Here is a 15746-nt window from a genome sequence, read left to right as displayed (position 1 = left end):
TAAAACATATTTCCCCCAACCCATTTACACCTCTCTCTCTCTCTCTCTCTCTCTCTCTCTCTCTCTCACACACACACACGCACACACCTTTTACTGTCACATAGACACACACACCTTACTTTCCAGTTTTAGTGAGACCAACACAAAACATTGCTGCAATGTTTTAAACAGAAAGGTATTTTGCTAAATATTAATGCAGTTGATAAAATGTGTTCCATAGCACATTAGTCCCGCATAATACAGCTAAAAAGAATGATTCTGTACCAAAATAATTTCAGTAAATGCAGAAAGCTTTATTCATCTCCCACTGCTTTGAAGAATCACAATGTCCAAGAAAATATTAAAGGTTCTGAGAAGTCTTGAAGAACACTGCTTTACCTTAACTCAACATTTGCTATTTATCTATCTAGGTATGCATTTCCCCACCTCACCCCTATTTTATGGGGGAATTTGTTCATTTTGGAAAATATTGCATTAGAGTAGTCACACATTTTGGAAAATATTGCATTAGAGTAGTCACACATTTAAAGGTGCATAGAGAATTTAAATAATTTTTACCAATATACTTTCTATGCTTTGCATATTTAGTCAACAATATAAAATAATGTTTTCTTTCCTAGAAAAGTAGTATTAATTTGAAATGTCAAATTCTTAATCTAAAAAGAGAGAACACTGATTGTGATTGAATCAAATATGGTTTCAAATAGTACATACCTGTATTTTGCTTTTTCATGAACCCAAACATACTCAGGGTTTTTCAAACTCAAGCGTGCAAGGTCCTTTACAGATTTGGTTTGTGTAGCTGAGAAAAGCAAAGTCTGACGTTTCTTGGGAAGGTTTTCAATAATAGCATTCATGGTATCAGCAAAGCCCATATCCAAGATTCTATCTGCTTCATCAAGAACTAAAAAGAGAGATGCAAGTTGAACAACAATATTTAAGATACACGTTAGGCTAAATGCAATATGGTATTCTGCACTGGATTCTAGAACAGAAAAAGGAAATTCGTGGAAAAACTGGTAAAATCGAAAAAAAGTCTGTATATTAAATACATATGCCAATGTTAATCACTTCGTTTTGGCAAAGGTACCAAAGTTATATAAGATGTTACACAGGGGGAAAATGAGGGACGGAAGGATATAGAGGAACGTTCTGAACTATCACTGCAACTTTTCTATAAATCTAGAATTATTCCGAAGTTGATTTTAAAAAATACACATTAGGTAACATCATAAGTAGATGTACCTTAAAAGATAACTCTTAGCAGTGTCAAATACTGAGGTGTCTAATTTCATACAGAAAAGAGGGCTTATCTCTTTCTATTTTGATTTAAAAATGGTCTCAGTGAAAACAGTAATTCAAAAAGTTACATGAAGCAGAAACTAACACACCATTGTAAAGCAATTATACTCCAATAAAGATGTTAAAAAAAAAAAAGTTACATGTACCACAATGTTCACTGCAGCACTACTGACAATAGCCAGGACATGGAAGCAACCTAAATGCCCATCAACAAATGAATGGATAAAGATGTGGCACATATATACAATGGAATATTACTCATCCATAAAAAGGAATGAAATTGAGTTATTTGTAATGAGGTAGATGGACTTAGAGTCTGTCATACAGAGTGAAGTAAGTCAGAAAAAGAAAAACAAATACCGTATGCTAACACACACATACGGAATCTTAAAAAACAGTACTGATGAACCTAGTGGCAGGGCAAGAATAAAGGTGGAAATGTAGAGAACGAACTTGAGAACACAGGGCAGGGGAAGGGGAAACTGGGACAAAGTGAGAGAGTAGCATTAAAAATATATACACTATCAAATGTAAAATGGATGCCTAGTGGGAAACTGCTGCATAGCACAGGGAGATCAGCTTGATGCTTTGTGACGACCTAGAGGGGTGGGATAGGGAGGGTGGGAGGGAGGCTCAAGAGACAGGGGATATGGGGATATATGTATACATGTAGCTGATTCACTTTGTTATACAGCAGAAACTAACACAACATTATAAAGCAATTATACTCCAATAAAGATATTAAAAAAAAAAGTCTGAGTTGTACTCTCTGGATTTAGAACCATATGCCAAAAAATTGCTTCAAGTTATTTCTCAGATTTTTAGTCACAATATTTATTCAATGAAATATTTCTATCATTAAAATTTATGAGCGCTCACTCCTAAGCCTGAGATTTTTTTCATTAGAGATATATTAGACTCACCTAACATCTGGAGATTGGTAGCATGAAAACATATCGTTTCATCCATGTGTTGAAGAAGCCGACCCGGTGTGCAAACAAGTATATTTATGTTATTGATCCTCTCGGCTTCGTGTTTCAGATCCTGAAAACAGTTGTTTCTTTTGATTACACAGACCCATCACTGAGCAGCCTGTGTAGCAGAACTATACAAGCCATCTGCATGTGGCATTTCATCATAGCAATGTAAATACTCTAGAAGTAAATGTAATTTCTCCCTTCTATTTTTATAGCACATCCAAATTTCTGGGCTAAAAAAAAAGTCCTTAGTGAAGACCTAAGGAGTTCAGAGCTCCTCTAGATTCTTAATCATATCTGGGATTTTGAAGCCAAGAAAAATATATGACTGCTCCAAGTCTTTATTTCCTCCTGTGTCTGCCAGAACCCACTTAAAAACTAGAATTATACCCATTCTTTTAAGTCAGAACCCAGGGGCACTGAACAGGCTCTCTGACACCACTCACTGCACTTCATGGACTGAAAACAAGAGCTGACTTCTCCACATTCTAGAATATCTCTCCTCGAAACAAGAGCCACAGAATGTTAGTTGTTAGAGCTGGGTGATAGGTACATGAGTATGTGAGGGCTTGTGATACTCTTCCTTTTTTGTGCATATTTGCATATAAATTCAAGAATTCCTCACAATCTAGAAGAGACTCTAGCCAAGACAAGTAGTCCAGGTAAACCAGAAGAAAGAGAAGTGGAGCAGCAGACTTTACTATAACCTAAAATAAACACTCCTCAAAACTACGTTCTACCTTCCTTTCTTCTGCTGCTGACCCAGCAATGTTCTGAATTATTCAACCTCCTAGATACTTTATTGAAAGGAACTAGTCTACATACTGAAATGTACCTTTTCCAATGAATATTAACAAATAGATTTACAGGCTAATTAGAATTAATTAGTCTCAGAGAATCTGATCAATCCAGATACCCTGACAAAGCAGACTTTCTGGACCTGCAAAACTGACAAACATATTCTGGATGATAGTGACCACACCAGGATGCTGCCACCTCCTGTCTAAGGGGCCAGCCTCTGTTTAGATGATATCTCTACCTCTTCCCGGTCAACTGCCACAGTGCTCCAACATAAATAAGTTATAGAAGGAAAGAAAGAAGGACAAGGACAAAAAGACAAACCTTTCCGCCAATGATGAGGCCAGCTGAAAAGTCATGATTCTTCCCTACTTTTCGGAGAACCTCAAAGGTCTGATAGGCCAGTTCTCTTGTAGGTGATATAATCAGAGCCCCCAGCCCATCTGCTGAGGTCCACTGCAGACGATACAAGCCTTCCAGCACCTCAAAAAAGAACAAATTCACGTTCAATAAGTCCTTTAGAGAGGCAACTTTTTGACTCCTGAGTTAACCTTGCCCCCCCAAATCAAAGGCACCTTCCAAGCAGAAAGTATACCTGTCATGAGTCTTAATCAGAAAGAAGAAACTGTTTGCTTTGTTTTTTCTTTTTCTTCTATGCACCAGAAGCATCCTCCCCCAATCATAGAGGAAAAGAAGCCCCATGGCAGTGCAGATGCTACCAGAGACATGCCATGAGGAGATGACAATCAGTGAAAGGTCTGTATAGCCCACAGTCCATTAAAACAGATTTCAGAAAAATATTTGTCACAATTTTCTGAACAGAAACCACATTAAACTCTGTGTAACTGCCGTAGTTATACAGTGACTGAATTTTCTAGTTGTAGAAAGATGTTGTTATAAAAAATAGAATTTAAGAGAAAAATGTTTTTTTAACACTTGGAACAAAAAATCAAATGTGATTTTTCTGAGCTGATTATTTAGCAGGAATTAAAAATTACGAGACCAACTGCATAACAGATATAAGTGAATTCCTAAGAGGCTCTATTGTTCTACTGCTATAAAAGATAGATATCAATGTCCTGGAAAATTCTCAATGAATGACCCAATTTCCTTAAAGTGAGCAATTTTAGCTTTATCCTAAACAGGTGGCAAGTATAAATGCGATTGGCAGGTTTGAAAGGGTGAGTACAGAAACAGCCTTCCCTGCCATGCCACCGGGCTCATTGCAGAGAAGAACCATTCTGACCTGCCACCCTGGAACCTGCCACCCCTACATCCTTCAGGAATTCAGGCTTGTCGGCACACGATAATTCATTCATTCAGTAAGTTATTGAGTGCCCATCCTGTGCAAGGTGCTGTGCTAGGACATGGGGGATACAGTAGAGAACAAGACAGATGTGGCACCAGTCTGATAAAGCTTGCATTCTAGCCAGGGAAACCCAACATGAAAGAACTCTTCACGTAGTTATTTCTATCTAGGCACAGAATGTTTTAAAATCATATAACAAAGGATCTGACCCAACATGAAAAAACTACTTACTGGAACAAGGAAAGCCAAAGTCTTGCCAGATCCAGTTTTGGCAGCTCCAAGGACATCTTTACCTCGCAATGCCAACCCAATGGTCTGCTTCTGTATCTCAGTTACCAAACGGTACTGCGCTTCTTGCAAACCTGCCAGTATGGACAGGAAGAAAATGACACTTTAGAGCATCCCTGTAGAACAGTACTATGGGCTGAATTGGGCACCCCCTCAATCGCAGAATTCATATGTTGAACCCCTAATCCCCAGTACTTAGAATGTGACTGTATTCAGACACAGGTGATTAAAGAGGTGATTAAGTTAAAATGAGTCCATTAGGGTGGGCCCAAATCCAATCTGACTGATGTCTTTATAAGAAGGGAAAATTTGGACACAAAAACCACTAGGGTGAGTACACAGAGGGACAACTACTTTGAGAGGCAGCAGAAGGCAACCATCTGTAAGCCAAGGAGAGAGGCCTGGAACATATCCTTCCATCATGGCCCTCAGAGGAAACCACCCCTGCCAGCACGTTGATCTTAGACTTCTGACCTCCAGAACAATGAGAAAATAAATTTCTGTTGTTTAAGCCACCTAGTCTGTGTTATTTTGTTCTGGTGGCACTAGCAAATCAATACAAAAGGTGACACATTTTTGTTTATTCTCTTGCTTATTTTAAACATTTTAATTATTCAGAGGCCCTGGCACCTTGGTTTTTTACTACTGTTTTTTAACCAGTCCAGAAAGAATGAGAATGACAAATTGGTAAAACTTAAATAAATTAATAATGTTTCTTGTTATAGGTTTTCATGATATCAAAATAAGATTTTTTTAAATTTTATTTTATTTTTTTATATAGCATGATTTTTTTTGTTTTAGTTTTTGTTTTGCAGTACACGGGCCTCTCACTGTTGTGGCCTCTCCCATTGTGGAGCACAGGCTCCGGACACGCAGGCTCAGCGGCCATGGTTCACGGGCCCAGCCACTCCATGGCACGTGGGATCCTCCTGGACCGGGGCACGAACCTGTGTCCCCTGCATCCGCAGGCAGACCCTCAACCACTGCGCCACCAGAGAAGCCCGCATGTTCTTATTAGTTATCTATGTGATACATATTAGTGTATATATGTCAATCCCAATCTCCCAATTCATCCCACCACTACCACCACCACCACCCCCCGCTTTCCCCCGCTTGGTGTCCATACGTTTGTTCTCTACATCTGTGTCTCTATTTCTGCCTTGCAAACTGGTTCGTCTGTACCATTTTTCTAGGTTCCACATATATGTGTTAATATATGATATTTGTTTTTCTCTTTCTGACTTACTTCACTCTGTATGACAGTCTCTAGGTCCATCCATGTCTCTACCAATGACCCACTTTCTTTCCTTTTTATGGCTGAGTAATATACCATTGTATATATGAACCACATCTTTATCCGTTCGTCTGTCAATGGGCATTCAGGTTGTTTCCATGACCTGGCTATTGTAAACAGTGCTGCAGTGAACACTGGGGTGCATGTGTCTTTTTTTTTTTTTTTTTTTTTTTGCGGTAAGTGGGCCTCTCACTGTTGTGGCCTCTCCCGTTGCGGAGCACAGGCTCCGGACACGCAGGCTCAGCGGCCATGGCTCACGGGCCTAGCCGCTCCACAGCATGTGGGATCTTCCTGGACCGGGGCATGAACCCGTGTCCCCTGCATCGGCAGGCAGACTCTCAACCACTGCGCCACCAGGGAAGCCCCTGCATGTGTCTTTTTGAATTATGGTTTTCTCTGGGTATGTGCCCAGTAGTGGTACTGCTAGGTCATATGGTAATTCCATTTTTAGTTTCTTAGAGAACCTCCATACTGTTCTCTATAGTGGCTGTATCAATTTACATTCCACCAACAGTGAAAGAGGGTTCCCTTTTCTCCACACCCTCTCACATTTGTTGTTTGTAGATTTTCTGATGATGCCCATTCTAACCGGTGTGAAGTGATACCTCACTGTAGTTTTGATTTGCATTTCTCTAATAATTAGTGATGTTGAGCAGCTTTTCATGTGCCCCTTGGCCATCTGTATGTCTTCTTTGGAGAAATGTCTATTTAGGTTTTCTGCCCATATTTTGACTGGGTTGTTTGTTTTTTTAATATTGAGCTGCCTGAGCTGTTTATATATTTTGGAGATTAATCCTTTGTCCGTTGATTCATTTTCAGATATTTTCTCCCATTCTGAGGGTTGTCTTTTCGTCTTGTTTATAGTTTCCTTTGCTGTGCAAAACCTTTTAAATTTCATTAAGTCCAACAAAATAAGACTTTTTTCAGGTTAAACTTTCTCTAAACATTTTTCCATTTAAAAAAACCATCAAGAAATCCAACAATATGTCCCAAGATCACCATGAACCTACCTTTCAGTGTTTTTTTGGACAAGGGGAAATCTGAAAATCTTGTAATTTCATTTACATTTATCTGAAAAGTAAAAGGGGACTATGTGAGATAAGGCAAAATAACATACTGCATAATTCATTTATTTTACAACAAAACTAATTTTTGTCTACATTGTGCTGCCTAGCGCATCCTTGGTACTGCGGTATTGAATTCAATCATCACTTCTAAGTAAAAACTATCATTCCTTCTGAAAAGAAATATGCCTTGAAGAAGCTATCATCAAAAATATAACTCTGTAACCATTTCAACTGGTTAAAAAAAAACTTCATTCACTCAACACACACACACACACACACACACACACACACACCTATCTTCACTATCTTCGAACACCTCTAAAATGTTAACAATACAATAAGTCATCATCACATCAATTTTAGGAAGAAAATTTCCCTTCATCCCATCCTTCAAAGAATATCAGTCTAGGAAGTCAAGGGCAAAATGACTATAAACCACAGACCACGATGAGAAAACTTCTCTTTACACACTTTGGAGACTAACTTGAAGTTAGGTGCAGAAATATATCTTGCTAGCACAAACCTTTCAAACGCAACCTGACAACTACTCATTTGGGGGTATACTGGAGGAGGGGTATTATTTAACAATAACCAGGGAAAGTGTCTCTGTCATGATCTGAAGTCACAAAAAGTAACATTTTGCCCTTTAACTTTACATTACCTAAATGTTCATCACTGATGTTCTTCATTAGCATAAACCCAATTTTCTGAATTTCATTTCGGATGCTCAGGAGAATTATTTTATCATAGATGCTGAAAGTAGGAACTACTCAGATCTGGGAATGTGCTGCCAAATTATTCATGATTCACAAAAGGGGAAAGCTGCATTTGTAAGGTTCATTTATTAAAATTACACTCCAGGCAGTAAAGGGATGACAGCTTGTATTTCATTTTAGTCTATAGATTCTTAATGTAGTCCAGACAGGGTTATTCTCTGGCCTCAAATGATGAAAACATAATTATTAAAACATTGCCTTAATCCCTACAACTCATTCCAGATAACACTGGAGAGGAGGCAGAATCAGTGTACGAACAGTAGAAGGAGAAAATTTTATTCAAATAATATCCTGTCCTATCAAGGAACCTAAATTAGGAGGTAAGTAATCTCCCAAACCAGACAATAAAATCAGGTGCGGTCCACCCTGCACTTGTGGTATTATCAGCTAAAAATCTGTTTTCACAGCAAGTAGAATGCTTACAGGAGCTAGACGGGCAACACACTCTTTAATCCCCATCATAGATACAGCCCACAGGCAAAGTGGGCTACTCAGACAAAGGACTGCATATCTTTCTAAAGTCTATCAACCTCCTAAAGGGAAAGTCTGGAAGAAACAAACTATTCCAGTACTCTACCAACCATTACAACATAAAACTGCACACCATACGCTTAGAAAGAGGTCACCAAAGAAACAAAAAGGACATTTTTTACTCCACTGATGTCTAGAACAAGGGTCAGCAGACTATGGCCCACAAGCCCAATCTTTTCTTCCCTGTTTTTGTAAATACAGTTTTACTGGAGCACAACTACAACCATTCATTTACATACTGTCTATGTAGTTGTGCCAGAGACCATCTGGCCCACAAAACTTAATATTCACTATCTTAATATTCACAGAAAAATTCTGCCAACCATGTTCTAGAAGACTGTCAATTATAGTCCAAGGAACACTAGGAAGCCACAGCAGAAGATGGCTATGGTTCCTACAAAAAAAATAAAACTCTCTTTCCCCTTCCCTTCATCCTTTTCTTTTCTTAGAAAAAAAATCACTCTTAGAAAAATCATAACATCTCTATCAATCAAAACCTCTAAAAATCTGTATCATCATTCTTCTGAAATCAAAGAACAGATCTTTCAGTGACGGTACTTATTAAGAACGTCCCAGCATTGGTGGAAAAGTTAGAGGGGGCAGAGGAAAGGAGAACAGGGTGGATATTACTTAACCACTCTCTTATACTTCTTCCAACTGTCTTTTTTTCACAAATGTGAATGATGCTTTTACATCCCGAAGCAGGGAGGAAAAAGTATTTAAAACTTCCTAGAATGCTCCACCTATTGCAATCAAGAGAAGAAAAGCAATCTACTTCAAATTACACCAGACCAAATTCTGATTAAGGAAAAAACAAAATCAGATTAGAAAGCAGAGTTCCGATATAGCATAGCTGATTACAATAAAAAATCTAAATGAATCCTAGGTGAGGAGAGCTTGAGTCATTCAGCAAGTGAAAACCATTACTAAACAAATAGTTCAACATTTCTCCATAAGCTTCAATCCCCAGCTCTCCATCAGCCCCTCTAGAACACACACCCTACACAGTGGCCTTAGAAATAAGCCACCCAGAGTTCCCACTTCGGGAAGAGAGCTGACTGATAAATGCCAGCTGTCACCGCTCTAGAGCCACCACTGAAAAAGCCATGCCTGCCTGGCCTGCACCCAGTCAATGACCAAGCACAGCAGCAGTGCCCATTCCCACAGGACAGGGGATTCCTCTATGCGCAACTTTGGTTTGAGGACATCCTGTCAGCTTTCTGAAAACAGTGCTGCAGCCTACGTGCCTCCTACCCCCTCCTCCTGTCCTCTTTCCTTTCCCTCCCTATTCCTGTTCCCTCTCCTTTACCTTTATAGACACTTTCCCCCAATAAATTCCAATTCACTTAACCCCATCTTGGCATCTGCCTCTCAGAGGACCCAAGATCTAGACTATACCAACAGTCTAGCCTCCAGACCCTTTACAGTTTGGATATATTCTCTAATTGTCCCCTGAAACTCACCATTGCTTCTAGATAAAGCTTTTAAAGACAGCCTCTATATAAGTTTCCTACTGTTGCTGTAACAAATTACCAAGAACAGTGGCTTAAACCAATATAAATTTATTACTTACAATTCTGGAAGTCAGAAGTCCAAAACCAGTCTTACTCAACTAAAATCAAGGAGTTGGCAGGGCTGCATTCTTTTGGGTAACTTTAGGAGAGAATCCATTTCCTTGCTTTTTCCAGCTTCTAGAGGCTGCCCACATTCCTTGGCTTATGGCCCCCTCCCATCTTCAAAGCCAGCCAGCATGGACAGTCAAGTCTCTCACTTCACAGTGCTCTGACACTGACTCTTCTGCCTCTCTCCTCCACACTTAAGGGCCATTGGATGATTACACTGAGTCCACTTGGATAATCCAGATCAACCAACATATTTTAAAGTCAGCTGATTAGCAACCTGAATTACCCCTTGCCATGTAACTTATTCACAGGTCTGAGGATTAGGATGCTGACGTCTTTAGGAGGTCATTATTCTACCTACTACAGCCTCCAAAGCCATTCAGTCTACTTTCAATCCTCTTCTTCAACCTCATCTGAAGCCAATTTTGGAACACATATCACACTCCAAGGAGTATGTCCCCCTCAAAGAACAGCATGTATTTTCACATCTTTTTGTATCTCCTCCTGTTGCTCCCTCCACCTACAATGTCCTTGCCAATCCTTTCCACCTGGAGAACACATCATTCAAGAACTGGCTCCACTCATGGCTACCACAAACTGCTGTACAGTTCATGTCCTACCCAAAGGCATCTGGTAAGGCTGAGGTGTGGGTGCTGAAATCCAGCCCACTTTCAGCTCCACCAGCCAGGCCTGAGGCTGCAACCACCAGGAAGAAGGGTAGCGTGCCCAGAGGAAAAACCTTTCTCTAAGTCATCTGGCCAGAAAGGGCTCTGCACATAATAACTCAACCTTTTTCCCCGATTACACCATCCTTTAACTCCAGAGCACTGCACATACTTACTAGCATTACATCTGTCAAAATGTATCAACCCCATCCCACCTCCCTTGAGATACAGACAGGTATTTTTTTTCCACCTACTTTTACCTAAGCCTCAACAACAACCTGTCAAAATGTTCCAAAATGTCTCTGAATCAAATTGTTCAGTATTTCACCAGTGAGGCTACTGAGCACCACCTGTGTACTGTCCACTGTAATAAAACTTCTATGCACAAATTCTACCATCTGAGAGCCATATGGTAGGGTCTGCCCCTTTTTACATACAATCTTCTCTGGTTGTATTCTAGTATTGCTAGCCATGGCAACTGATTCCATGCTGCATTTATTTCTTAAGAAAATATTTCTAAAACTTAAAAAAAAAAAAACAGAACAATACTTAGCAGGAAAAAAAATGTTTCTTCAACTTAGTGAAAAGATTGGGATTTAAACATTTGTGCAACACAGTAAAGCATGGTGGTCTGGAGCCCTGGCATCAGACCTATACCCGCTGGATTAGAACTTTTCCCCTTACTATCAATAGCATTTTCACTTCCTGTTTAATGTAGTGCAAATTATTTAGCCTTGCTGTGTCTTAAAGTTTCCTCACTTATATAATGGGGACTATCTCATAGGGTTGTTTGTTTTGAGAATATGGCAAATCAACATGTATAAAAACTTGATAAATGTTAATAATTATTATTAAAACAAGAGACCAAAAAGAACGGACCCACGTTACCGAGCAGAATAAAGCCACCTGGAAAAGGTCAGTGTGCACCAAACATCTAAACACTAAAGGTCTTCTCAAGGACAAGCACTGTGGGACCCATCTTTGGGGAGAGCAAAGCAGGTATATCATCAATGACCTAGTGGTAGAGTTGACAAAGAAGTTAAAGCCAGTCATCACAGCCTGCTGATGACTGCTATAATAAAGGCATATACAAAATGCTACGGACACACAGCAGCCCTAACCCTACCTGAGGAGGTCAGGAAGAGAAGCTGGAGGTAAATCTTGGAGGATGAGTAGGTGTCCCTAGGGTTGGGGAAATGGGACTGCTCACTGCAAGCAGTGGAAACATCAAGTACCAGGACAAGAAGCATCAAGGAGCATGGCCAATTCACAAAAGTGCAGGTTGTTCTTTCATGTGTGCCTACCACATACCACTTGGTTTATATACATCACCTCATCTTAGCCTTACAACACTCTGGGTGGTTAATAATCTCTGTTGAATAAAGAAACTGAGACACAGGGACATAAAGAAATTCGGCGAGTCAACACCTGAACTGAGTGAGATTTAAACCAGGTCTGCCTGACCACAAATAACTTACTCTTTCACTGGACTAGAACACGCTGACACATTGAAGTGTTTGACCACTTTCCTGAAAATAACTGTGAGCCAAGGAAGGGTTTTAATCAGGAGTAAAACAATTGGATCTCATCTTGGAAATAAACATTCTAGCAAATATGGAAGACAGATTAGAAGGCAGTAAGGCCTAAGGGACAAATCCCACCACCTGTTTTAGTAACTGAAGTTTTGCTATGCCCATTTAAGTATTTCCATGGCAAGCTTTTGTGTTACAATGGCAGAGTTGAGTAGTTCCACCCTTACAACCTGCAAAGCTAAAACCATTTACTGTCCTGTCCTTTACAGGAAAAGTCTGCTGACCCATGTTACAAGCAATAGCTACTGTAGTAACCCAGGCAAGAGATGATGGAGCCTGAACTAAGGTATGGCACTGGCGATGGAGAAGCATTTGAGAAATTTAAGAAGCAGAGTTAATCACCACTGTGACTAACTGAATGTAAGAGTGGTAAGACGGAGGCCTCTAGGATTACTCCTAGGTTTCTAGCTCATCAGTCTGCTTAAGTGGTGGGGCTAGGATGGGGTAGCCTAAATAATGGTCCCCAAATATGCCCATATCCTAATCTCCGGAACTGTGGATATTATCTTACATGACGAAAGAGACTTTGCACAGTAACTAACGATCTTGAGATGGGGAGATTATCCTCAATTATTTGAGTAAACCCTAAATGTGATCAAAAGTACCCTTACAAAAAAAGGATACAGGTAGATTTGACATAGAACAGGAGAAGGCAGTGTGTCCATGGAGGCAGAGACTGGAGTAATGCAGCCACAGGCCAATGAATACATCCACCAGAAGCTAGAAGCAGCAAGAAACAGAATTTCCCCTAGAGCCTCTAGAGGGAGTGTGTCCCCACTGACACCTTGATTTCAGCCCAGTGAAACTGATTTCAGACTTCTGGCTTCCAGAACTGTAAGAGAATAAATTCCTGTTGTTTTTAGACAACAAATTTGTGGTAATTTGCCATGGTGGCAATACGGAAATAATACACAGGATTGTGAATTTAGAAGAAAAAGATAATGAACTCAGTTTTAGATCTGCAGCATTTAAGGTATCCTATGACACAAATAAAGACATCCAGCACAGTCAGAAAAAAAAAAAAGGATATGAACTCAGAAGAGCTCTGGGTAGAATGCAAGAAGGAAGAGTCACAAGAATAAACCTTGGGATTACACAAGAGAAGAGAACAGAGTGAGAAGAAGCAAGGGATGAGGCTCTCCTCCTGAAGTAATTCCAGTCAGATGAAGAAGGGCCCAAAATGCAATCTGACAGTAATTTACCTTACAGTGGCTTCTTGAGGTGCTGTGTATACAGCAGCAGTAATAATGTAACAGGTTATATATGGAATATTTATGCGTCAGGCATTGTGCAGAATACTTTACATGCATTCTTACTAACTGCCCATTAACTTATAAGGTAGATATTATTATGCCTTTTAAAGACAAGAGAAGCAAAGTAACTTGCCCAAAGTCACTCATCGGGCAACCAAAAGCCAGAATCAAATCATCATCTTAACTTAAAAGCCCAAAACAAACTCTAAGCTCCATCTAACCTTACTTTTGATCTAATAGTTGTTTAAAGAAAAGCTATACCAGCATGACACATGATGACTTTAATTCCAGATATATTCCATATGTTAAATCCCCGATTACACTGCACTAGAAGGGGGCAATCACTGAAAGGCTACGTGAGGTGGGTGAAGGCCAACAGACGTGGAATTTAGGAGGAAGGAAAAGAAGGGGTAGTGGCAGCCCCAAGAAGCGTGAGCTGGGAAGAGATCTAGAAGTCAAAATGATAACTACAGAGGCTTCCCTGGTGGCGCAGTGGTTGAGAGTCCGCCTGCCGATGCAGGGGACACGGGTTCGTGCCCTGGTCCGGGAAGATCCAACATGCCGCGGAGCGGCTAGGCCCGTGAGCCATGGCTGCTGAGCCTGCGCGTCCGGAGCCTGTGCTCCGCAATGGGAGAGGCCTCAACAGTGAGAGGCCCGCATAACGCAAAAAATTAAAAAAAAAGAAAATGATAACTACAGGATAACTACTACATTCATCTGGGAACATCAGCTACATTGTGGGATGGCAGGTACCAGAAACAGACCATGAGTCCAGCTTTTCTATAGCAATTATTGGATGGGGACATGAAACAAGTAGAAAAAATAAGCATAGGAAGGATGGTGATGAGAGATGCAAGACTAGCATAACGATTAAAAAGCAAAGGCTTTGGAATCATAAAGACATGAGTCTAGGTTCCAGACAAGTTTCTTACCCTCTTGGAGCCTCAATGTTCTCATCTGTAAAATGGAAATAAGACCCAATGCCTCAGATCAAGTCAAATAATTAATGGGAAGCACATGGTGAGTGGCTTAAAATGTGTCATTATTTACCATTACTGTTGTTAGTATTATGAATATTTCTAATACCTATTATAGCAATTAATCTCCCTATGCTTAAGTACCACTGCATTTCCATCATTTTATCAAGACAAGTGTGGTGAGCAGAAGAGCGGCCTGGACGGTCAGGAGGCCTGGGTTGTGGCACCCAGCAGCCCACCTGTGGCCTCAACAGGGCCCCGGGTGGCACCTCTCACCCCACTCCCTTCTCCGGAACTAACGGCTTGCTCCCCAGGCAGGGTACCAGTGACAGGTCGGCCCCCTCGTCTGTGCAGCCCAGCGCGGCAGGGACATGTAGCCCCGCAGCCGGCCCGCGCCCCCTCCCCGGCGCCGGCCTCACCTTCTCAAAGTTCTGCATGAGGCGGCTGATAACCTCGCGCTCGACCTGCCACTCGGGCTTCTTCAGCTGCTTCCTCAACTGTTTTTTTCGGCTCTGCTTGTGGCTGTGTTTCTTCTTCCAACGATTGAAGCTCCGCACCGGGTCGGGCCGAGCTCCTGGACCCTGAGAGGCGGAAGTTTTACCCATCGCGGCGGTGGCGACAGCGCACACGGTGCCCAAACACGAGATCAGGCCAGGAGGACGTACGGCACTAAGACGACGAGGAACCAGCGTGGGGAAAGAGGACGACTACGCATACGCGAAACCACAAGCCCGCCCCCGGGCTTTCGAAACGTGGGCATGCGCGGTGTTCACAGCTAGAAAAAAGTGGGCGGTGATTGGCGACTCGGAATCCACAGAGCGGAGCGGAGCAGGCTCGGGGGAAACGGAAACCGGGCAATCTGAGGAAGAGGGCGGGGCTGAGTGGTTCCTAAAGCACGCCGGCGCTTTAAATACACGCATGCGTGCTAGTTGCTGTTACTATGGTGAGGTCGTACAACTTAATACTTAAAGGCCGTAACTTTGCTCTGGGTTTTCCTCCGCGAACCGGGCGCTAACACCACTGCGCGCCCCTCCACCCCCCGCCACACACACACACAGACACACACCGCCCCACCCCCCGCCACACACACATATACACACACCCATCTGTGAATTATAATTGTGATCCTCGTTTTGCATGTTTCAGCCCAGGGAGCCGAATGGTTTGCCCCAAAATCAAACAGCTAGTTAACAACTTCTGATTTCTGTCCACTGCAGGGTAACTCCGTAGGAATAAAAATGAATATTCTGTATTCTTCTTATGTCCTTCTGTGTTTTCCCCTTTTTCTAGCCCGT

General features: G+C 41.3%; 1 protein-coding gene across 1 annotated transcript in view; it reads right to left on the bottom strand.

Moving 5' to 3' along the window:
• The window catches only part of DDX10 (DEAD-box helicase 10), a 293379-nt gene extending 278169 nt beyond the window's left edge, over nt 1–15210 (bottom strand). The window contains exons 1-6 of the mRNA XM_067750942.1: nt 14871–15210; nt 6979–7039; nt 4618–4748; nt 3402–3560; nt 2226–2346; nt 715–904 (exon numbers count right to left, since the gene is read on the bottom strand). Coding sequence (XP_067607043.1) covers nt 715–904; nt 2226–2346; nt 3402–3560; nt 4618–4748; nt 6979–7039; nt 14871–15056 — 848 coding nt within the window. The 5' untranslated portion in view covers nt 15057–15210. The remainder of the gene's footprint in view (nt 1–714; nt 905–2225; nt 2347–3401; nt 3561–4617; nt 4749–6978; nt 7040–14870) is intronic.
• Nucleotides 15211–15746: the final 536 nt, after the last annotated feature.

Source organism: Pseudorca crassidens, chromosome 9, assembly GCF_039906515.1.
Source record: "Pseudorca crassidens isolate mPseCra1 chromosome 9, mPseCra1.hap1, whole genome shotgun sequence".
Classification (NCBI taxonomy): domain Eukaryota; kingdom Metazoa; phylum Chordata; class Mammalia; order Artiodactyla; family Delphinidae; genus Pseudorca; species Pseudorca crassidens.
This window is presented reverse-complemented; position numbering and strand designations above follow the sequence as displayed.